This window comes from Uloborus diversus, chromosome 2, assembly GCF_026930045.1.
Source record: "Uloborus diversus isolate 005 chromosome 2, Udiv.v.3.1, whole genome shotgun sequence".
Lineage (NCBI taxonomy): Eukaryota > Metazoa > Arthropoda > Arachnida > Araneae > Uloboridae > Uloborus > Uloborus diversus.
The window spans coordinates 61,411,056-61,434,796 of record NC_072732.1 but is presented as its reverse complement, the minus strand read 5'-3'; the positions used below and the strand labels follow the sequence as shown (position 1 = coordinate 61,434,796).

The 23,741-nt window shown below is 33.5% G+C and overlaps 1 protein-coding gene across 1 annotated transcript in view; it reads right to left on the bottom strand.

The window, feature by feature from the left end:
* Positions 1–23,741, bottom strand: part of LOC129235185 (diacylglycerol kinase eta-like) — a 303,413-nt gene that overhangs the window by 90,752 nt on the left and 188,920 nt on the right. The window contains exons 4-5 of the mRNA XM_054868880.1: positions 6,284–6,364; positions 5,746–5,850 (exon numbers count right to left, since the gene is read on the bottom strand). Coding sequence (XP_054724855.1) covers positions 5,746–5,850; positions 6,284–6,364 — 186 coding nt within the window. The remainder of the gene's footprint in view (positions 1–5,745; positions 5,851–6,283; positions 6,365–23,741) is intronic.

Genomic DNA, 23,741 nt, shown 5'->3' with positions numbered 1-23,741 from the left:
ACATTCCTGTGAGTCTTGTGGATGAAACATTCTTTGGAACTGTTTGTAGAAAAATGTATTTTAAAAAAAGGGTAAAGTAAAATAAAGAATATTTTAACATTATCAATGTAGCTAAACATAAATACAGTCAACGCTCTTTAGAATGAGATCCTATCACTAAAACCCTTCCCTTATAGCAACTGATGCATGAAGTCCTGTTTGCTAATTCATAGATGCAATGTTATTTTAACAATGACAAACTTAATCGCTCATTCCAATATAATGATCAAAATTAAGTTTCAACTTAGTTGCAATTTTGAAAACTACGTATCTGAAAACCAATATTTAACAGTTTCATGTTTCTGAGGGTAAAATATTTCCATTGAAAACAGTTTTTGGATGAGGGAAGAGACAAAGAATTGATAAGTACTGAACACAAAAATTAGAAATTAATATTTTTTTCAGAAAAAGTTTTTAAAAAAAAAGCAAAGAGAAAAGCTTCTACAGTGTTTAAAAACTAAAGATAAAAATTAATATTTTAAAAATAAATCTCAAGCAAAGCAGAAGTAAAGCATAATCTTTAAATTAAAAAAAATGACTGCTTTTAAGTTATGCCAAACAGGCTTGGAGTAATCGTGGATTACGTAATTGTAATCTGTGTAATCGATTACGTTTTTGTGTAATCATAATCATAATCTTAATTTGTTAATGGATACTCTTGTAATCCTAATCATGCTTTTTTTTTGCATACCCGTAACTGTAATCTAAATGAAATAAATTGTAATCTCGTCTTGTAATCGTGTAATCTTGACTTGCTGAAAGTGAAAAAATGTAAGTGACATTTCTACTATTGTAATGAGTAAGAGTTCAATAGCAACACTGTCAAAATACTTCAAGTTGCTCCTCAAAGGCCGTTTGTAAATTAGGGTCATAAAATCGTATCTTATCTAACCTGATCTGAGCTAGGATCCCCTGAGCCGACCTAACCTATAAGCTTTGAACAACAATAGGAGGCGGCTTGAATTCAGGACCATTGAATGGGCTATTTGCCATTTGTTAGTTAGTACCCCGTGGGCAGGGCCCGCCTAGTGGAAGATAGTAAAGTCTTTTTCAATGCTCACAAATGGTCATGTATCAATTTCCTTTTTCATTTGTCAATGGTAGGCAAACAAGTGCAGCACATTGTCGCTGGAAAATTTTACTAGTGGAGAACATCAAAAGTACTTCTAAATTCTGCTCCACAAATTTGTGGAATAGTTTAAGATCTTTTGGCTTTTTTATACAGGGTGTCCAAAAAGTCCTCGACACATTTTAAAAATTCGTAGAAAAACAACAAATTGTTGCATGAATATGCGGTTTGAGCGATAATACTCCACAGGTTCAAGATTTTTTATGATATCGTAAAAAAAGAATGTAATTTTAAATAACTTACATTAATGACTGTATCTTCACAGTAAACAGATGTAATGTGAGGTGTGTACTACAATGATTAAACACCTCACATTACATTTGTTTTTTGTACTGTGACGATACAGATGTCAATGTAAATTACTTGTTATTATATCCTTCCTTTTTTCCCCTCCCTTTTTTTACGATGTCATAAAAAACTACTGAACCTGTAAAGTATTATGGAGCAAACCACATATTCATACAACAGTTTGTTGCTTTTGTATAATTATTAAAAATTAATCAATGACTCTTCAGGAACAATGTATTGTCATAAAAATGTAGTGAAAGACAAGGAATGTTGTCAAAAAGAGAGCGAATTTGTGTTTCAGTGATTATTCAAGCATGCACAATATTTATGTGTATTGCTTTTATTTTTGCCGACATGACATCTAATCTTAATTCTGGTAAATATAAGTATATAAGAGGAAAAAAAAGTTTGCATGGATAGATTTTTAAAAATGTAGTTTACATTTCATTACCTCGAATAATTATTTCAATGTAATTTCATACTTCAATTTATTGTTTTACGTTACTTTTTAAAGTGAGAATAATTGCAGTTCACTACTTCATTAAAACTGATATATGAATAGCATTATCAAGTACTCATGTATGCAAAAAAAGAAAAAAAAAAGTTAGAAAGTGAAAACCATAGCAAAACTCATGTCTATTCTTATTCTTTAAAAGTGCAAATTCTTTAATAAGTAATCAAATCAAAAATGAAGTTAAAGGTCATGCAAATAGCTTATAATGATCATTATATTGATTTCTGTATTTTAAGGGCTCAAAACTTGTATGTATCCAATGCTAAAAATAATAACACCTACGTTCTTTTCAATTTTGCATCATGTGCTCTAGTTTAGTGACTGTTTAGCGTTTCAGGCAATTTTTTCACTACTCAAAGATGAGAACGAAATCAAGCATCTTTGCAGCATTAGTTTTAGTTAAATGCATTCAAAAATATTATTTTTTAATTTTCAAACATTTACTTTCACTTATTTTACCTACACTATCTGCATATTTTATTACATTGTGGATGTTATGCATGAAAAACCATTTAAGTGCTTTTTTTTTTCTTTTTAAGTAATTGTACACAATTTTCAGAAATTGTAAACTCTAAAACTTCGGTTGTATTCAAAATAATAATGAACAATTAAAATCGAATACAGTATGAACTACGTATGGTGGAATCCATGTCAATTCAACAAGGGGTTTAACATGATGGTCTCGGATTTTTTTGAATTTAACATATGCTAAAATTCATAAAAAATTAAGAAATACATTTTTTTTTGCCCCAAAAATATTCCTGGGCCGAGATGCAAGCTGCCAAAGATGGCGGTCCTGTCATGACTTCTCCCTTGGGATTTTCGTTAAAATTTTTAAAGTACATTATCTCAGAAACGGCAGAACATATTTTATTGCGATTTGTTTTATTTACAAGGATATTTTGTTTATTTAAAAACATACGCAACATTTTGAAATATGTGCTTCAGATTTTTTCTACAGTATTTTTTAAAAAAAAGGTTAAAATAATTTTTTTCATTTTTCTCAAAAATGCCAATTTTAAAAATTTTAATTTTTTTACAGCTTACAGTACTATTGAGAACTATGTTCCCTGAAAAGGAGATCTTCCACCTTTTCGTTTAACAGACTTAAGAGGCATTTGAAAAAATGAGGGGTCTTCGTGATATTGTGGGCAACGAAGTAGCAGATTAGTTAGCTAAGCAGGGCTCCAATGCACCATTTATGTGACCGGAGCCTACCCTCTGTCTGCCCTACAATGCAGTAAGGACTAATGCAAAGAACCTTCTTATGAATGAATCATATAGCCTGTGGCTTCAGTCCGACTCTCAAAGACAGACCAAAACTCTGAACCAGCAGCCTCCCTGGCTTAGATCCAAGGAACTGGCTTAATTTGAGTAGGAATGAGATCAAAAAGTCTGTTGGGTTACTAACTGGACACTGCTTTCTTAATAGACATCTTAATCTGATTGGTGTTACCGACAATCCTTCGTGTAGAGGATGTCATATGGCTGATGAAAGCTCAATTCATGTGCTATGTAAATGTGACTTTTAATCTGCACAAAGTTTTGAGCACTTAGGATACCACTATGTAGATCCCTGGGAACTGCCTAGAATTTTGGTTAGGCAACTGCTGAAATTTATTTCTGTTACTGGGCTCCTTTAGTTGTCTAAGTGGGGACAGTACAATAGACCTGAGGTCTCAGTGCTCGTGCTTGTTTCAAGCGCCCCCTTTTCACTTCATACTTCATATCCTTTGATATGTGTAGGGGGGGGGATTTTAAATGGCGTCTTCCCCAGAACAACCAGAAACAATGAAATAATAAAGAAAAAAGAATTAACAATAAACTATAAACAGAATTAATCAAGAGAATGAAAATATTTATCATTTGCAAAAAATAATAAAAATGAATATAACCATATAAAATAAAAATAACTAAAGAAAAGGGAGGGGGGAGGAGGAATCAGAAAGATACAAATACAAATACAAAAGTGACGACCAGCAACAGGCTCTGGGCCCAGCTAGACTGGTCCTAGTCAATTTACAATCCCCAGTGAAGATCAATGGCCCTCTTAAAACTGTCTACTCCTTTGCTCATTACCACCTCTTCCGGTAAGCTGTTCCAAGGTTCCACTACCCTGCTAAAATAATAATTTTTCCTAATATCCATGTTAGCCTGAGATTTAAATAGCTTAAAACAATGACCCCTTGTCCTGTTTTCAGTGCTTAACTTTAGCCCCGTAACATCTTTCGTTTTAATAAATTTAAACAGCTGAATCATGTCCCCTCGGTCTCTTCTTTGCTCAAGACTGTACATTTTTAGCCTTCTAAGCCTGGAATCATAATCTAAGTGGGAAAGTCCACTTATTAGCCTTGTAGCCCGCCTTTGAACCCTTTCCAATACATTAATGTCTTTCTTAAGATAAGGAGACCAAAACTGAACAGCATACTCCAAATGGGGTCTTACCAAACTTCTATATAAGGGCAGAAGAACTTCTTTAGATTTATTTGAAATAGATCTATTGATAAACCCAAGCATCTTATTGGCTTTGTTGCTAGCAATGCTGCACTGTTGGCTAAACTTTAAATCCTGACTTATTAGGACCCCCAGATCAGTAACTTTGTCTGCCTGACTAATGACTGAACCTTGCAAATAATAACTTGTACACTTATTTCCATGCCCTAAATGTAGCACTTGACATTTCCCAACATTAACAGCCATACCCCATTTATCAGCCCACTCCGTAATATGATCTAGATCCTCTTGCAGCTGATTTGCTTGTTCTTCATTTTCTACAGTCCCCATAACTTTGACATCATCAGCAAAACAATTCATGTTCCCAGAAATATTTTTGTGAAGATCGTTCATAAAGACAATAAACAAAACAGGCCCTAACACTGATCCTTGAGGAACCCCGCTTAGGACCTCACTCCAATTAGAATAATTTCCCCTTGCAACTACTCTTTGTTTCCTTCCGGTCAGCCAATTTTTTACCCAAATGAAAGTTTTCCCTCCTATTCCTATATCAGCTAATTTGCTAAGTAGAGCAACATGCGGTACCTTATCGAAAGCTTTTTGAAAATCAATGTAAACAACATCTACAGGCTTCTTATTGTCCAAAGCCATGGTAACATTGTCATAGAAATGTAATAAATTAGTTGCACAAGATTTACCTTTCCTAAAACCGTACTGAAAACTAGTCAATAGATTATTAGTCTCTAGAAAATTTACTATCTTAATTTTCATCAATGTTTCAAAAATTTTGCGAACCACCGAAGTTAGACTCACAGGTCTATAATTTCCTGCACTCCCTTTAGAACCTTTCTTGAAGAGCGGTGTAATGTTAGCCAGCTTCCAGTCCTCTGGCACTGTCTCCGAACTATGCGAAAAAGTTTATCATTTGCAAAGAAAGTAAAGAAATAAATAAAAATAAAATGAAATAAACAAATAAATACATGGATCTCTATCTACCTTGCAAAAAAATATATAAATGAAAATATCTCAAAGAAACTTAATGTTTCCTTTAAAATTAAAATTTATTGTGTTCATACAAGGGCGAAATTTGTATTTATTTCATTGTTAGAGGTGTTGATTGTTTTGCCATTTTTCCTTTAAATACCCAAAAAAGTTGGAAGTGGTATCATTTACGTTCCCACATTTTTTTTTTCTTATTTACATAGAAATTTAAGATTTTTAATTTTACTGGAATCAACTTCTATGGAAAAGCATAAAATAATTCCTGTATATTCTTAAAGTTCTTTATAAATGCATTGATTATTACAGAAAAAAACTTTACCTCATAAAAATCTTTATTGCTGACATTTTTAAGGGCAGTTATCCATTCCTCCATCTCTTTTCGAGATTCGGCACAAAGGATTAAACGGCGAAATGGAGTAATGACCTAGATATACAAATATTTAAATGGGCACTAAAATAAAATTTTGAGAAGAATAGAGTAAAATTACACTTTAAAAGCATTTTTACATAACAAGAAAAACAATTATATACAATTGCAAGAATATACAATTTAAACTAACTGAAGAGCAATAATATATTTCTTTTCAGTGTTTACCAAGTGCAAATGAAGCCATTTGGAAAGTAATAGCCACAAGTGCTAAGCTTTTCTTTCTCAAGTGCATCATATTTGCCCAATGCTGAAATATGCCTTTTCTATGTCGAATAAACTTATTTACAGGAAAATATTTTTTATTTTAAAAGATTTAAATTGAAATATGTAATTCTAATAAGTTTGTGTTGTTTTAATCAAAGTAAAAAAGATACAAAGGATTACACGCTAAAGTTCAAAGGATTCTATCCTTTTTAAATTTACTTACCTGGAAACTATGATTGACATTTTTTATACTACATTCTGCTATGCTGAGGTCAGTAAGGTCCACCTCTTCAAAAATCACAGACTGAAATATTAAAAGAAAATAAGCAACATTAACTACATTCTTAAAAAGAAACTTCAAAAAAAAAAATAAAAATAAAAGAAAGAAAAAGAAAGGGGGGGGGGGAATTAAAAAAGAAATATTTAGGTAGCAGAAATTGAAAGAGAACACAAAAAATATATGTTTAAAAAAGACTTTTATTAACATTTTTAAAAAATGAATTCATTAACTGTCAGGGCCGGCTCTAGTAGTTCTGCCACCCTAGGTGATATTGACAAGTGCCCAACCTCCCCCCATTGAATAATAATAATATAATAATAATGTAAGAATATTATAAATTAGTGAAATAAAAATAATAGTAAAGTGCTTAAAATTAAAGGGAGTTTCTAGTTAAATTCCAACCTGGGTTTCGCATATCCAAGCACTGGTACACATACACACTTTAAATTATCTTTTTCAACATTAAAGCAGAGCATCTTATGGCACTGAAACAGTTCTTAATACATATTTTCAAAAGATTTTTAGATCACGCAATTTGCCGCCTACGTACTTTTAAGTTTTTAACAACCCTGTATTTGTAAAATTTTCGAAATAGAATTCTGAAAATTGGCATTATTACTTATCATGTCATATGTGTCCTTCACACGAAATTTCATTAAAATCGAAAATGGTGAGGAGTTCAAGAAGGTGACTGACCTGACGTATGGAATTCCACAAAGTAAAACATGTGAACATTCCCGATTTTTTTCCAGTACCTTGTATTAGCGATCCCAGTCTAAGTTTTGGTGTGGTGGAAGAATTGTGTTAGAGCTATAAAATATATTTATTTTAAAAAATTCTAAGGGGGCATGTTTTGAGATATTCAAGGTCAAAAGTCACAGTGAATGACCTTGAAACTTTAATTAGTCCTAAGAAAGTCATGTTTTATATCAATAGAAAGCTCTGTTCTTTAGCTTTAAAATAGTTTTTAAATTTGTATTCTACTATAATTAGGAGAGAAGTTACAGTCATTTGAATGTCAAAACTTTTCGTTTTTTTTTTGTACTTTTTCAGTTTTTTAACAGCCCTGTATTTCGTAAATTTTTTTAAGTAGAATTCTGAAAATTGACAGATTACTTATCTTATCATATATGTGTCCCTCACATCAAATATCGTTAAAATCGGAGATGGTGAGGTCAAGAAGGTGATTGATCTGACATGGAATTGCCCAATGGTTTCTGTTCTCGCTTTTTTAACTTCTTTCAATTAATCTCTGTGACACATTTAAATGCTTCAATTTAAAAAAAATCACAATTCCACTTACTTTTTAAATGCAACTCGAGAATTTAGCATCCATCTTGATAATGCAAAGAATTAAACGGATCTAAATTCAAAAAATCGTTTGCGCTATTGCTCATAGAATTTAACTAAAACTATTAAATGTTGCCAACACTAAAGAACATCTTGAATGCAAACTATGCCCAGATGAATTTTGCCGTCAGTTATTTCTGGGCACCCTGTAAACTATAGGGTCTGGTGGGGGAAAGTGGTCAATGGGGTAAAGTGGTCATTCGTCAAATTAGTGGCTATAGCTTGGAAATAAATGTTCGAATGAATGTGAAAATTTTATTATAGAGTAGAGCAGTTAGAAACTACACTTTGAGTACAAAATTTTACAATTGGCAAAATTTTATTTGGTAAAAAAAAAAAAATATTGTGTGAATATGAAAAGTTTTTAAATCTAAACGCTTCTTTTAACTTCCTTGGGAAATTTTGTTTGTTGGAATTAGGAACATATTGGCTGCATAGGAAGCTTCCTACATGTCTCAAGACTCTTACTCATTAGCAGTTAGCTGAATCTATTTTAGATAGTTTTTTAGAACAATTTAAGTAAGATAGGGTAAAATGGTCATAATATTAGGCTTAACAAGTATTGTTCTTCCAATGTCACTTAATCATTAAGTATAAGGCAGATATAAATCAAATGTTAATTTCACTTAATATGTATTCTTTTCACAGTAAATGGGGTTAAATATACGAGTATATGCGTAGGCATACGCATATACTCGTGTAGGCACGTATATAGACGTATTCACATAAATGCACCAATAAATACGCATATGGATATCTGCAAGTATTTTTAATCTATACAGATATACATTCGACTATACACGTATACACTGGCTTACACTCGTATATGAATAAACACTTATATACTCAGGTAGACACGTATATACGCGTACGTACTCGAGTAGACACTTATATACAAGCATATGATATACAAGTGTACAAGATGAGTTTAAACTTTTGGGCAAATTATTAAAAGGTGTTAGAGGGGAGCATAAGAAGCAAGAATCACATAAGGAACATATGATCATAAACACAATACTGACGCGCTACATGCACGCAAAGCCAGAAACTGATAGATGCGGAAAAAGTCACAAATTCAGACATTACACAAATACAATTTTACGCAACATTTTAGGTCTCAAGAAAGTTTTATAGCGATTGATAAAATTCGCGGCCTGCAGCTGTAATTCATGCGTCGCAATCACAAAGCAGTCACTTGCAATAACGAGACTTTTGAAAAATTTTCATCAGTCGCTGCGCCTATGTTGCGATGCTTGTATTAGAGCTACTACAGGCCGTAACTTTTAACAACTGCTCTAAATATTTCTTAAAAACTTAAAATCTTGAGTAAAATCATCTTTGTGTAACAAATTTGTGATTTATTTTGCATCCATCAGTTTCTGGCTTTGTGTGCATGTAGCACGTCAGCGAACGTCATTTCCTTATAATTCCTTGCTTCTTATCCTCCCCTCTCACATCCTATAGATTTTGCCCAAGAGCTTGGATTCACTCTGTAGGCACACAGGTATATAAGTTTGTATACTCGTGTTTCGTGTACACATACATGTACTGGTGTATACACATAAATGTACGTATATTCGTCTAAACAGGTATGTAATCGTGTTTGCACGAAAACATATATGTATACTCGTGCTTCAAAATGTGAGTAGACACGTACAAACACGCACTGAATGTATCCACCAATTAACTCGTGTATACCCGTATATGTGTGTATACGTCTAATATACACGTATATACTCATGTATGCACGTATATACTCGAGATACAAGTGCCATGGGTGCAAGTTTGGTGATGTGTTCAAGATGGAAAATATTTTGAGCCCCCCCCCCCCCCCCACATGCGTGCTTAAGGAAAAATTTACGATCATAAATGTTGTAGATTTTGAGTATGGCAGTTTTGGAATCTGTGTTTACTTTGAATTTTTCACTTTTGACTTTTCTAACAATATGGACCTTGTAGTTTTAATTGTAATATTTAAGAGTTTTGATATCGTAGTTCCAAAAACCACCAATAATTGGAGGTCTGGGCTCTGGGGGCTCTCCTTGAATTCAAAAACTTCAATTTTTTTAAATTGAAGTCTAAAAAGCGCAATGATAGGCCATTTTGGTAAAGTTCAGGGAAAGGAGAGGTTCAGGGTCCCAAAATCACAATATTGGGTGATCTTCAAAAATATTATAGAAAGAGGAAGGGGGCGCTGGCTCTCCCCGAAATCGAAGCTTTAAAAACGAAATTGTACTCCCTCTTTCATAACATTTACACGCTTTTTCAATGCATTATCGAAGGGACGGAGTTCAAGAACTCTCCTTCGGCAATGTTTCGAAATTGAAGTTCCAAAAACGCAATTTTAGGCGATGTTGGATGATGTTAGGAGTAAAAGCAATCGGGGCTCCAAGCCATTAGTTTTTTTTTGCCAATCTTAAATCTTTTTTTTTTTTTTTTTTGCAGCAATAAAATCGCATGGGACATAAGATTCACTTTTGCAACATAAACCAGTTTTGATCAGAAAGTCTCCCCAAGATAGCGCGAACAAACCAGAAAAGAAAGAAAGGTGGGGGAAGGGTATGGGCGATTAATGAACTAGCAAATGAGAAAAAAAAACGAAAGGACACACACCTCCAAAAGCACGTTGTAAACAAAACAAGCCCATGGCGGAAAATCAAGAGAATGTCCATGTAAATTTGTGGTTATGGAAAGGTCCTGCAATTAAAGCATATTTTTCGAATACTCAATTTTTCTTTTTTTAGTAAAAACTGAAGGAAAGTAATCGAATTTCTTTCTGTCCCGACCTCCGTCTCGGAAATTTTGTCGAAGATGGAAATCCGTCCTGAGACGGAAGGTCTTGCACCCATGACAAATGCATACCCTCATTATGTTTGTTTACACGCGTATATACCCGTACATACACGTGACACGTACATACTCGTGTAGTATACACTCCGGTAGGTAATCACGTATACATGCATATATACTCGTGTATACACGTATAGACTTGAGTAGGCAGGTGCATGCATGTATCTGATGCATACATGTATCTACTCATATATGAACGTATTTACTAATGTTTACACGACACGTATATACTCGTGTATACACACATTTGCTTGTGCATATACCTGTAACTATAAAAATAACCGAAGTATACAAATATTAAGATTTTTTATAATGGTTTTGCATCTATTTTTAACTATGACCACTTTACCCCATGCTATGACCACTTTCCCCCACCCCATGGGGTAAAGTGGTCAAAAATACAAAGGGAAAAGAAAGTGTTATAACGCTACTTAAATCAATATTTATTTTCTAAAACTCAACTCAACATGTTCTTTAATAATGTAATGTAAAATAAAAACAAAAAAAGTTTAAGTGTTTAAAGAATTTATTGTATTTATTATTCACCTCTAAGTTGAAAATCTACGATTTTATGACCACTTTACCCCACCAGACCCTAAAAGTGAAAAACACAAAACAGCACCGATTAAATTCCCTTCATGATTGTGTATCTTACAGCGAATTTTCATGAACATTCACACCAACAGTGATTCTTTTGATTTTATACTCTCAAAAAAGAAAAAGATGACGGAACAATTATTGATTGTGTTAAACACACAACTCTGTCTTTCCCCTCTCTTTGCACGTTTTTATCCTCAAAATAATTCGCAATTCCAATAAACTAAAGGGGCGCTGCAACCACTGTCTAATGGCAGATGAAAAAGGTAAAATAAACAAAAGCCGTAATTTATAACTTGCTTTGACACTTAGTGAATGGCAGTAATTTTTCATCGTGTTTGTGAGAAGGTTTCTTTTTTATTCTTCTGAAATTACATTACCCCATAAACTGTCTGAAGCCTGTAATTTACCCCAAAGAAAACACGTGGAATGGAATGTTTTATCTTTTTCTTTAGTATTGTTTATCATCGCAAGGTAGCGTATTCGAGCTCTGAAGTTGCAAATAATATAAATAAAGAAACATAAAATCAACAACCAGATGGTAAGAATATGACGGATAAAGCGATCTAAACAAGTGCAAAACCGATGGTTCATTCCTTAACTCACTTTTCATTTTCTTATACGAGTATTTTAATCTTGTACCTTTCGTTACAAATGCCATCCAACATTTTTTTTCTGTGAGAGCGGGGGAAAGGGGGGGGGGGAATTTTCAAAAAATACCATAAAGAAAAAAGGAAACACGCCGAAAATTGGATTCGTCACGAACTACGACACCGTCGGGAAAATTAACATCATTCAAAAATTGGAGCAGGCAAATTCCGGGAAAATCGCTTTTCTGGCGCAACAAGGCACGAGAAACGTATTTTGGTTCAACGTAGTGCCAGTTGCGTCCTTAGTACGGCATCACAAAAGAAAACTTTCCAGTACGTAATTGCTTTTGAACTTTTCTTCGAATTCAGGATTTTTTTTACTATGAAATATTAGTTACCTATACAGAAAGATATTGTAACGGATCCGGTGCGGCTTCCAACTTTCTTGAAAGGACGACACAGTTCTTCATTAAAAACACAAGAAATTTATTTACACTATGTACAGGAAAGATCGTCAACAACTGCTAAACTAATCATCAGCAATTAAGCAAATATCACACAACACCGTAAACTCAACGGTTACACACGTATTTACTTCCAAATACGAAAAACAACACAGCGAAATGCCTCGCAATAATCAGAGCTAATACACTCTCAGTACAAATTCTCAATCGAAACTAACTTTTTATCACGCGGGACGCTTTTATAAACATCGAACAGTTTCCACAACATTCGAAATGCTTCTCGAAATTCGTAGACCGTTATCTTATTTTATCAATGAAAAAAATAGGGGGTTCATATATTTTAGCCGAATGTAAAGGGGTTGTATATTCATTACAAAAAAACATTTACAGGTTACGTTACTACAATAATTACTATTTACAGAATTCGTAACAATATATTGTTTCAGATGTGCCTATTCTCTCTCCCCGAGAGATATGGCGCACCTTCTATTTCTTAAATGGTTTGGAGCCCCCCCCCCCCCTTTAGAAAAGAGATTAACCTTTAAATCACTCTCAAATATTTCAAAATCTGCGCTAAGAATCATCTCCTGAGTACCCTGCATTCTTTGAATATATTTTAAAGCTAATATAGTAAGACATCCGTTGAAAAACAAAACAGAACTAATAAAATATCTATATTAATACCAATTTCAATACAAACATCGTTTAAAACAAAAATTCAAGTTTACATATCAAAAATGAATCCATCATTAATTTAAATAATGAAGCTTTAGAATACTGAATAACATTTAATTTTATTCTTAATTATCAAGTAATAATTATTGTTTAATTCCTCCAAAAAGATTTTCATGCTTCATTAGATTCAATTTCGTCTATTGATCAGCCTCGATCTTGAAGGCATCAATTATTCGCCGGAAAACAACATTGAATACAGTAGGACGTCAAAAATCCGAACTAATTGGGATTATTGGGAGTTCAAATTTTCAAATTGTTCGAATTTTCGAAAATAACCAAGAAAATGCCGTTTAAGAAAATAGTATGTCATTTAATCAAATAAAGTGGTCGTACATAACATACAACGGATACAAGGCAGGGGCGATGGGGGAGATCGCCCCTCTCTTGAGGGACCTGCATCGGCAATGAAGTCCTGAAACTCAAATGTAGGCCGTCTTTGATGACGCGTAAAGAACAGGAATGGGGTTCGAATCTCTTCCTCGGAAATGTTTTCGGAATTGAAGGTTCAAAAAAAAAAAAAACAATAGACAATCTTTGGCGATGTTAAGAGGAGGGGTCTGAAGGCCTTCTCCAGGGCATTTTTCAAAATTTAAATCTTAAAAGATGTGATTTTAGAGAACTCAGATAGTGTTCGGGGGAATAATGGATTCAGTGCCTTTCCTTTGGTTATTTTTCGAAACTGAAATTCCAAAAAGGGCAATTTTAGACGAACTTCGATGATGTTAGGAGGAGAGGATTTTGAAAATTGCTACGGAGTTCGTACGAATTTGGAGTTCTAAAACAATTTTTAGAATACGTCTTTCAACGGAAAAAGTTTGGGGACCTCCTTGGCTAAATCTCGGTAATTTAGTTAATGCTGTGGCAGCCTTCCCCCCCCCCCCCCAACCCCGGCCAAGCTTGAACAAACCAGATACGTAGTAACAGGTAAGTTAAAGAATCAACCGCCCTCCTTGAAACATTTCTAGATTCATCCTTGCATACAAGATCGTACATAATTAACCGAGATCTTTCTTTACCGAACTTACAACAGTTCAACGAATGAAGAGACAAAGAAATTATCTTTTAAAAAATCAAACCTAAAATTAGTGCCTAAATACTTAAAGAGTTTATTGTGAACGGGCATGTATTTGAGCTGTTTATTTCGAGCGAATTTCGAAACTCTTACTTAAAACTCATCTTGTTTCTGAAATTAATTGTTCTTCACTTATTATGCAGCGTCTCCGAAATATTTTCATTTCTACTCCTCTTCATATATCAAGGGAACAAAAAATATTTCTAATAAAATGGAACAGCGAAAAATTATTTTCGAGCTTCAATTTAGAAGGGGAAGAAAACGGTTTAAATTAAATAATCACGACAGGATTTTTTTTTCATTGCGGATAAAATATGCTTCTCGCTGCCATCCACGCAATTTTTTGCACTTAAGTCAAGCATGTCAAATATTCATGAAAGAAAGAGGGGAAAACCGGAAGAAAACAGAATTTATTATAAAAGTACGGAAATTCCTTTTTTCCCAGCAGCAATCGATAAATTTTTGTGATAATAAACTGCGCAGAATCGTGATAAGGAGAAAAATTATCGAACTGTCTAAGATAAGAGAATTATATATACTACATACATACACACAATATATATATATATATATATATATATATATATATATATATATATATATATATATATATATATATATATATATATATATATATATATATATGTGTGTGTGTGTGTGTGTGTGTGTGTGTGTGTGTGTGTGTGTGTGTGTGTGTGTGTGTGTGTGTGTGTGTGTGTGTGAATGCATGCACTGTCCAAACCATTTGCTGAAATGAGACATGTTTACGCATATATTTGCATTTAATTCTCTGATTTTTAAACTTTGTCTTTCAATTGTTAGGCATTCGAATATAAGGAACCATTGTGTGTCATAGTTATGAAGTATCAACTTTCTAAAAAGAAAATCCTTGTGTTGAAAAAGTCAGATTTGTATATCTTGCGGGCGTGACCGTATGGATGGTCACACCCACAGCACGTACAAAACAATTTTTTTCTTTCAAAGTTGATACAGTCAAACGCGCTTATAACGAGCTCTGATTTAACAGAAACCTGGATTTAACGAGCATTACTTGGAATCATTTGGTTGATCAGATTAGAATTACTTGGTTGGTACAATGCCAAGTCTACGGGAGCAAAACTAACTTTATCGAGCAAACCCCGCTTAAAGCGAGTATTTTTTTTTTTTTTTTTTTTTTTTGTGATTCATAAAAATGCTATTGAAATACAGCTGAGTTTATCCTTTCTAGGAAAAGTTTCTTTAACTTTCCGAAGTCAATCGAAAGTTAGTGATGAGTCAGAAATCTAGAGAACAAGTGACAACTGCACTTTTCTTTAATTTGTGGAGTATAGGAGCATTTGAAAGCTATTTGGGCGATTCTCGAAAAAATATCCCGTGCGTAACGCTAAGTTTTTATTTTTTCCAGCTAACCAAAGCCTTCAAAAAATAATGCTGTTGGGGTAATAATACATGCTTTAATACACTTTCAAAGCATAAGAGTTAATCCCATATTTAATTAATTACTTGAATAAAATAAAAAACTTAGCGTTACGCACGGGACATTTTTTCAAAAATCGCCCATTTGTTGATTAAGTTGCTGCCAAAGTTATCACCTCTGAGTTATTTCCGAGGTTATTACAGCTGTAATTCAAACTGAAGCAGATGAAAAAAAAAATTTTTTTTTGAATTTTGACAACTTGAATTCAAATTATGTTTTTCGCAATCACGAGTGTGTGTATGTAGGCGTGTGTGTTTGTGTGAGGGGGTATGTGTTTGTGTGTAGGGGTTATGTGTATGTGTGTGTAGGCATGTGTGTTTATGTCTGTGTGCTGGCATAAGTGTGTGGGTAGTTGTGTGTATGAATGTGTGTGTAGGCATATATGTTTGTGTCTGTGTGCAGGCATGAATGTGTGGGTAGTTGTGTGTATGTGTGTGTATGTGTTTGCGTGTGTATGTGTGGGTGTCTGTATGTGTGTGTGTGTCTATGTGTTTGTATGTGTGTATGTGTTTGTGTCTGTGTGTGTAGGTGTATGTGTGAGTAGGTGTACGTGTGTGTAGGTGTATGTGTGAGTATGTGTTTGTGTGCATATGTGTGTAGTTGTGTATGTATGCGCGTGTGTGTTGGACATGGATGCAACCTGGAAACGGCTTTCGCTATAGGTGCAGCATCGTGAGGAGCCCGTCGACGGTGATGGTGCGGAGGGAAAAATCAAAAGACGCCAAAAACAGTCAAATGAGAACAATAAGCAATCGTGATTGCTCAAAAAAAAAAAAAAAAAAAACCACCATAGCGACAACGATAACGACGAATGTGAAGAATCAAAAGCCGAACCACGCTGAACATAGTCGATGGCTTTTAATGTGTAGAAGAGCTTCTATTTCGAAGTCAGGGATGCAAATGACGATTTCGATCGAGCCATGAGCATTTCTCGAAAAACAGTAAAGCAAGAAAGATATAAAAGAAAGTTTAAAGCATATTAACTAACTTCTGTGGCATTGTGCAGAAATCAAAATCACACAAAGCAAGTGCATTTGAATTTTTAAATTTTTTTCACGAACTCGTTTTTACGAGCACTTGTTTATAACGAGCAAATATCGCGGTCCCTTCGCTCTCGTTATAAGAGAGTTCGACTGTACTTGATATTATGACACAAAACGAATCCTTACAATCGAATGAATAGCAATTAAAAGTCAAAGTTTCAAATTCCTACAATAAAGTACAAATACATGCGTAATATGTCATATCCGTGTAAATGACTTAGGCAATACATATCAGGAGTGAGTTCGTAAATATTTCAGTACCGGTGAGAAATAGATTGGCGCCTGCGCCGTAATGAGCACAGGGTTGGTAAAAAAACCCGGTTTTTTTCAACCCCCCCAAAAAAAAACCGTTTTTTTCACAAAAAACCCCCCGGTTTTTTTGGGTTTAAACTTGGTTTTTTTGGTTTAAACCGGGTTTTTTTTGGTTTAAATACTATTTGCGAGAAAAACAATTAATTTTCGGAAGGTAATTAAGGTTCCATGTAATTAAGAGCCATTGTCTGTAAGGATCAGGCAGGTTGTGATTGTTGGGATTTTTAATTTTCTTTATTTTCACATAGGTTGTTTCTTATCATGAATGTAATGTAAATCCGAAATTTGAGCTTTGTCTGACTCACCGTTTTTGATAAAACAATTTTTTTTGTTTCCGGGGCGTGGCACATTTTTGCTGGTTTTTCAAATTTGCAGATTTTAATGTGCTTGTTGCTTGAAACGCCCTTATAATGACGTGGATTTTTTAATTCCGTATTACTATATGGTCTTGTTAGATACTGTTACAGCTGTCAAATCGGTGACACTACGTCTGCGACGCCCACAAACTCTGTTTAAAAATGACCGAAAATGAATTTTTTTCTATATTCAAGGCCAATTTTCTCAAAGCGCCGTCATGATGACACCAACATTTTTAGATCATTTTCTAGCCACACTTACATACATCAAAAATATGTATCAAAATCGGTGTCACTATAAGGGCGCCAGAAGATATTGGAACTTTTATTCGATAAATTTCACAAAAACACAAATATTTAAAATCTAACTACAACTGTCGCCCTCATAGTAGAGATCTGATACTAAATTAGGTTGATAACCAACATGTTTATCTAACATTTTCACAAAAAAAAATCGGTGTCACTCCTATTATTTTTGGAAATATAATCGTTCGAAGTTGGTACGTTATGGCGTTTTTTTTATACTTATTTATTTAATCTTTTCACCCCCAGATAGTTTTTTTGAACACATTTATTTTTAATTTAATACAAAATAGTGTATAACAGCTTTGGGCAGTAAGAGCGTCTTTTTCTTGAATAGAAAATGCCCGTTTTAATATAGGTACAGGCGGATGTATTGTGCATAATATGTCTACATTATCATACCAATACTCATCTTGTTTTTTCGACCAAACAAATCTATTCCAATTGTTCTTGACATACATTTGACCTCAACTTGCAAATGTATTTTCTACAAAAGATGTATAGAGAGAAGTTCTTACAAACACATCTTATATAAATGCTTCAAATTTTCAACTAATAAATACCCCTGCATTGCCACAAGTTCAATTTAATGGAATTGGATGGGCTCTATCTTTACGAGCTCAGTTTAAGTTCGCTTCAAAGCAGAAGCAGTATTTATAAGAACAATTTACGATTGGTGAAAATACTGGGAAAAAACAACATCCCTGTCAAGTTGCACACTTGATGAGAAATGCAGTTCGTAACGGGGAAAAAACTGTTCGTTGCTTCCGAGTATTGTACTATGAACCAAATGCTATCCCTTTTTTTTCGATGGAAGAAACAAAAAAAACGAATGCATTCTCAATACATCAAATGAGAATATTTGAAGAAAGAGAACATTCAGAATCTGGAACTGAATTTAGAATCAAATCAACCAATTTCAGAAAGACGGTCATCTCTTATTGAAAACTGCTAATTTTGTAGCACTGAAGCATGGGAAAACATGGTATTCCAGAAAAATAGTAGAAGTTGACCATTTGCAAGTTTAGGTCAGATGCATGTCAAGAACAATTGGAATAAATAAATTTGTTTGGCCGGAAAAACAAGACGAGTATTGGTATAATAGTCTAGACATGTTATGCACAATAGATCCACCTGGTACCTATATCAAAATGGGCATTTTCTATTCAAGAAAATGACTCTCTTGCTGCCCAAAGCTGTTTATGTTATAAGGTACACTTCTTTGTATTAAATTTAAAATAAATACGTTCAAAAAAAAAAAAAAAAAATCTGGGTGTGAAAATATTAATAAATAAATATAAAAAACGCCATAACGTACTAACTTGGAACGATTATATTTCCAAAAATAATAGGAGTGACACCGATTTTTTTTGTGCAAATGTTAGACAAACATGTTGGTTATCAACCTAATTTAGTATCAGATCTCTGCTATGAGGGCGACAGTTGTAGTTAGATTTTAAATGTTTGTGTTTTTTGTGAAATTCATCGAATAAAAGTTCCAATATCTTCTGGCGCCCTTATAGTGACACCGATTTTGATACATATTTTTGATGTATGTAAATGTGGCTAGAAAATGATCTAAAAAGGTTGGTGTCATCATGAAGGCGCTTTGAGAAAATTGGCCTTGAATATAGAAAAAAATTCATTTTCGGTCATTTTTAAACGGAGTTTGTGGGCGTCGCCCTCGTAGTGTCACCGATTTGACAGCTGTAACAGTATCTAACAAGACCATATAGTAATATAGAATTAAAAAATCCATGTCATTATAAGGACGCTTCAAGCTACAAGCACATTAAAATCTGCAAATTTGAAAAACCAGCAAAAATGTGCCACGCCCCCTAAACAAAAAAAATTGTTTTCTCAAAAACGGTGAGTCAGACTAAAGCTCAAATTTCGGATTTACATTACGTTCATGATAAGGAACAACATATGTGAAAATAGAAAAAATTAAAAATGTCAACAATCACAAATGCTTTAAACTGCCTGATTCTTACAGACAATGGCTCTTAACAGTTATTCAATAGTCACATTATACCTAATTTCTTGATTAATTAAAGAGATAAGAACAAAATCTTGTAACTAAATTAAATAATTAAAACAGCTTTCTGCGGGGAAATATTGATTGAAATGTTTGACTTGATTCACATCATAGTATGCATGTATATACAACAGACCCTTTATGATACGAAATACTTCAAGAAGTGGTTGTGATGCGGGTTAAGATAAAATATAATGAAGATCCAAAAAAAAAAAAAAAAAAAAAAAAACTTTATAAAACCAACATAATATGAATAATTATCGAATAAAGGTAAAAGTTATATTTTTAAGCATAATCTTTTCAAAAGAACAATTTTCATATTTTTTCTTTCTGATCTTACATAACGCTGATTTTTATATACACAATGTCGCAAATATTGAAGTAAAGCAAAATGTACAACAGTAAATGATTGAACAGTCAAAAAATCGATTGCTGTTATAAAAAAGTGCTGCTCTATATTCGACTCCGTTCTTATTTTGGAAAGACTTGGAAAAGATATCGACTATCGCTAAAACAAAGAACCAAATCAAAAATACAAAAATTGGTGTAACATGACTTAAATTACAGCTTATTTACTGGCATACATGTTGCATCGAGCATTGAAATTTAAAAAATATTAAATGCAAACTCTTTAGAACAAATAAATGTGTAGCAAATTCTATTTCAAGAAATTTTTTTTTGCCAAAAACGTTATATCTTCTGCAACAGTGACTGAGTGGTGGAAAAGCCAGGAAAAAGAATTTGAAAAATGCAATGCAACCGTCTTTAAAAGTCTTCAACATTACTAAAACCAGCTTCAGAAAAGTGCAGTGCATATATTTTTGTCATTTAGACATCATTTATAACTCAAAAATTGATTAAGCTCTGGAAAAGCTTCAAAACTTGCTTTTTGTTCAAAGTACTAAATAACATTAAAATAATATTAATTTATAACGTAAAAGTTGCTATGTATTTATGCATATGTTAGTGTGGTGTAAAGTTGATTTTATGTAATTGTAAAAAGATTTATACACATATTTCTGAAATGAGTTGAAAGCATTACATATACAGGGTGTCCGAAAAGTCCTCGACACATAACAATGGTATTTTAGGTTAAATGTGTCAAGGACTTTTCGGACACCCTGTATATTTATTTATAAACTAGCCGCCTGCGGCGACCAGCTGGCCCGCCTTTTTACGCCAAGGTTGTCGCCTTCGGCGGCTGCTTAAATAAATTTCGTGGCGGTGTCAATCAATCTATATCTATACTATTATTAATTTTAATAGAATAATTTCTAGACCTTACCGTTTTCCCGGTAAGCGCGCCACACACACACACAAACATCTTATTTCATCATAGCCGCCAGCGGCGACCAGCTGGTTCGCCTTCTTACGCCATTCGCCATTCTATGCAGGCAGCCACCTACGGTGTTTGGCTCATTTACCTTTTTACTTCAAGTTTGCCGTCTTCGGCGGCTGTTTAAATAAATTTAGCAGTATTAATCAATCCATCTCTATCCTTTTTTGTGCCATTCACATTTTTAAGCCAAGATTGCCGCCTTTGGCGGCTATCTACCCTTACGATCTATCTCTTAATTTTCTTATCCATCTCTATTTATTTTAACCTCCCCGCCCATTTCCTAATAAAAACAAAGATCTCTCAAAAAATCGCTTTTTTTATTCAAGTAGAGCAAAAAAAAAGTTATCCCCGAAATTCCCCGTTGTGTGCAAAACGTAGCGTTTGACAAAGAAAAAAAATCTCGCTGTTTTTATTGAAATAAATGCGCACAACTATGAAATGTAGACTAATATAGATACAGCAAAACGTCCAGTTTGGGCGGGGGGGGGGATGGAAAAAGAAATAAATGCAATCCCTAAATAAAACAAAAACAAAAAAAAAAAGGAAAGAAAAAAAGCAAGCACTGCCGGAAAAACACGTGGTCATAAATTCATAAAATGTAGAAGTAAACTATATAGGTAAAAAAAAAAAGAGTAACATTTGTTTGCGATTAAGATTCCATCCTAAATATCGAATCGAAATCCAAATAGTGACGTCAGAAACATAAAAGATTGAAGAACGCTTTTTTTCGACCGATGCGTGGAAAGACGTGATGTGTTCAGCATTAAAAAAATTGTAAAAAAAAAAAACTAACGCGTATTTTTAAGAACTTTTATCTTCTGAAGAGGGCGAAATGTTTTTACTATTACCAACTTAAATTTTAGAAATGAGGCTTTGATACTTCTCGCAGGATGACATTAGAAAAAAATAAAACCCAGGAAAGAATGCAAATTAAAGGTTTTTTCAAAAATTCATAAAAAATACAAAAACTGCTCTATGTTCAAAATTTTTTCCTTCATCATATTTGAAATTAAATTTCCTACACTATAGTACAAAAAATATTTGTGTGGTGCGATTGGTTCGGGGTCTGTGAGGTAAAACGTACTAAAAAGTGCAAAAAAAACGCATAAAACATTAAATAACTTTTTTTTCTAATTAAAATTTCAAAAATCGAAGCCCGAGGTGCACATCTTCGGCAAAAACTGCAACTGTATACCAAATTTCATCTTTCTAGCCCTTACCGTTTTCCCGGGAAGCGCGCCACACACACACACAAACATCTTATTTTATTATATGTATAGATAGATGTAATTTTACAGTTTTTGTTTGTAACAGATTAAAAATATTTTGCTTTAAACCAAAAAAACCGTTGTTTTCTCCAACAGTCTTTAGAAAAAATTCATTTAGTTGAAAGCCTTGAACAAAAAGACTAGCTTTGAAGCTTTTTCCAATCCTAATTCGTTTCTTATTCAATATGTGTGGGGAAATCAATGTAAACCTGTAAAATGGATTTTTTTTTTGGCCTTAAAAAAACATTTTTTAAAAAAACCGCATGGTTTTTTAAAAAAACCAATTGGTTTAAACCATGGTTTAAACCAACGTGGTTCAAACCAAACAACCCTGAATGAGCACCATCATATTCTAAAAACTGATGTTTCGGAAATAAATCGCTCAACTGGAAGAAGAGAGCCACGATACGAAGAAATGAAATTTTACAGGAGAAGCGTTTGCAGTTTGACTCTTCGAGCAATTTGCAGAACGAAAACTAATTTGCTGTGCTCTGCAGTGGTTAATATTAGAACCAAAATACTCATTATTTTCCAAAGAAAATAACGTCGTTTTAAGCCCTTTAAGAGAATAAAAAAGAAAATTAAAAATTCCGCATTGGTGGCACTCTTCTTCTAAACGAGCGAAATGGGATCTAGAGTATTTTTACGCATTGGGGTTTACCCTATATAGCTAAAATATCCGTTTTAGCCCAATAGCTAAAACGGATCTGATCCGCACCGTAAAAGTGCTGCAATGACGTTACATCATCATGTATATTTTCCATGGGCGTCGTGACCAGGGAGGGGGAGGGGGGTCCGAGGGGTCTGGACCCCCTCAATAATTGAGAGTCGGACCCCCATAAAAATTTTAATTTGGAAAGATAAAATCCATTATTTTGGGGGAACTTATCACTGTTTTAGTTCCAAAAAAGGACGATAATGCATAGTTACATAACACATAATATATTCTGCGAAATACAGTTATGAAATGTTTAATTATTACATAATTGAGTCAAAATGAACTTCGTTTGTACAAAAGGAAAGTCTGGAATGACAGCTTAGAAGCAGAGAATGGGGTCGTTTCCAAAATTTTGAAAGTATTTTTTTTCTGAAAGAGCATGCTTAAAAACATAGAATCTGACCATTTTTTAAATAATTTCTTTAAGTTTAATATTTTTAAAAAATTACTTAAATCGGTGCTCTTTTATCGTTTAACGCTTCAGCCGATGACATCACAAATGATGAAATGCCATTCAGTGTTGCCATTCAAGCTCGAAAATATTTAATTTGCATCTTTACTCATGTGAATTGGCAACGATATGGTTGATAGCACGCGTCGCAATTGTAATTCGCTTCTTGATTATCATAACGTGGAAATGCGATAGAAATATGCGCTATAGTGCATTATTTGTGACGTCATAAAGACCACGCCTTGTTGGAAGAACCGGACATTTTAAAAAATTAATTAAAAAATAACTGTTGGGAAAATGAACGTATTTTCTGAGTCCATGTTATTTCTTTTGCTTATTCTATCAATTTCAGCGACAAAAAGTACTACTTTTGACTGAAGGAAACAACCCCATTGCTGCTGAAGCGTTGTTAATTGCTTAATATAATCAGGAGCCTAA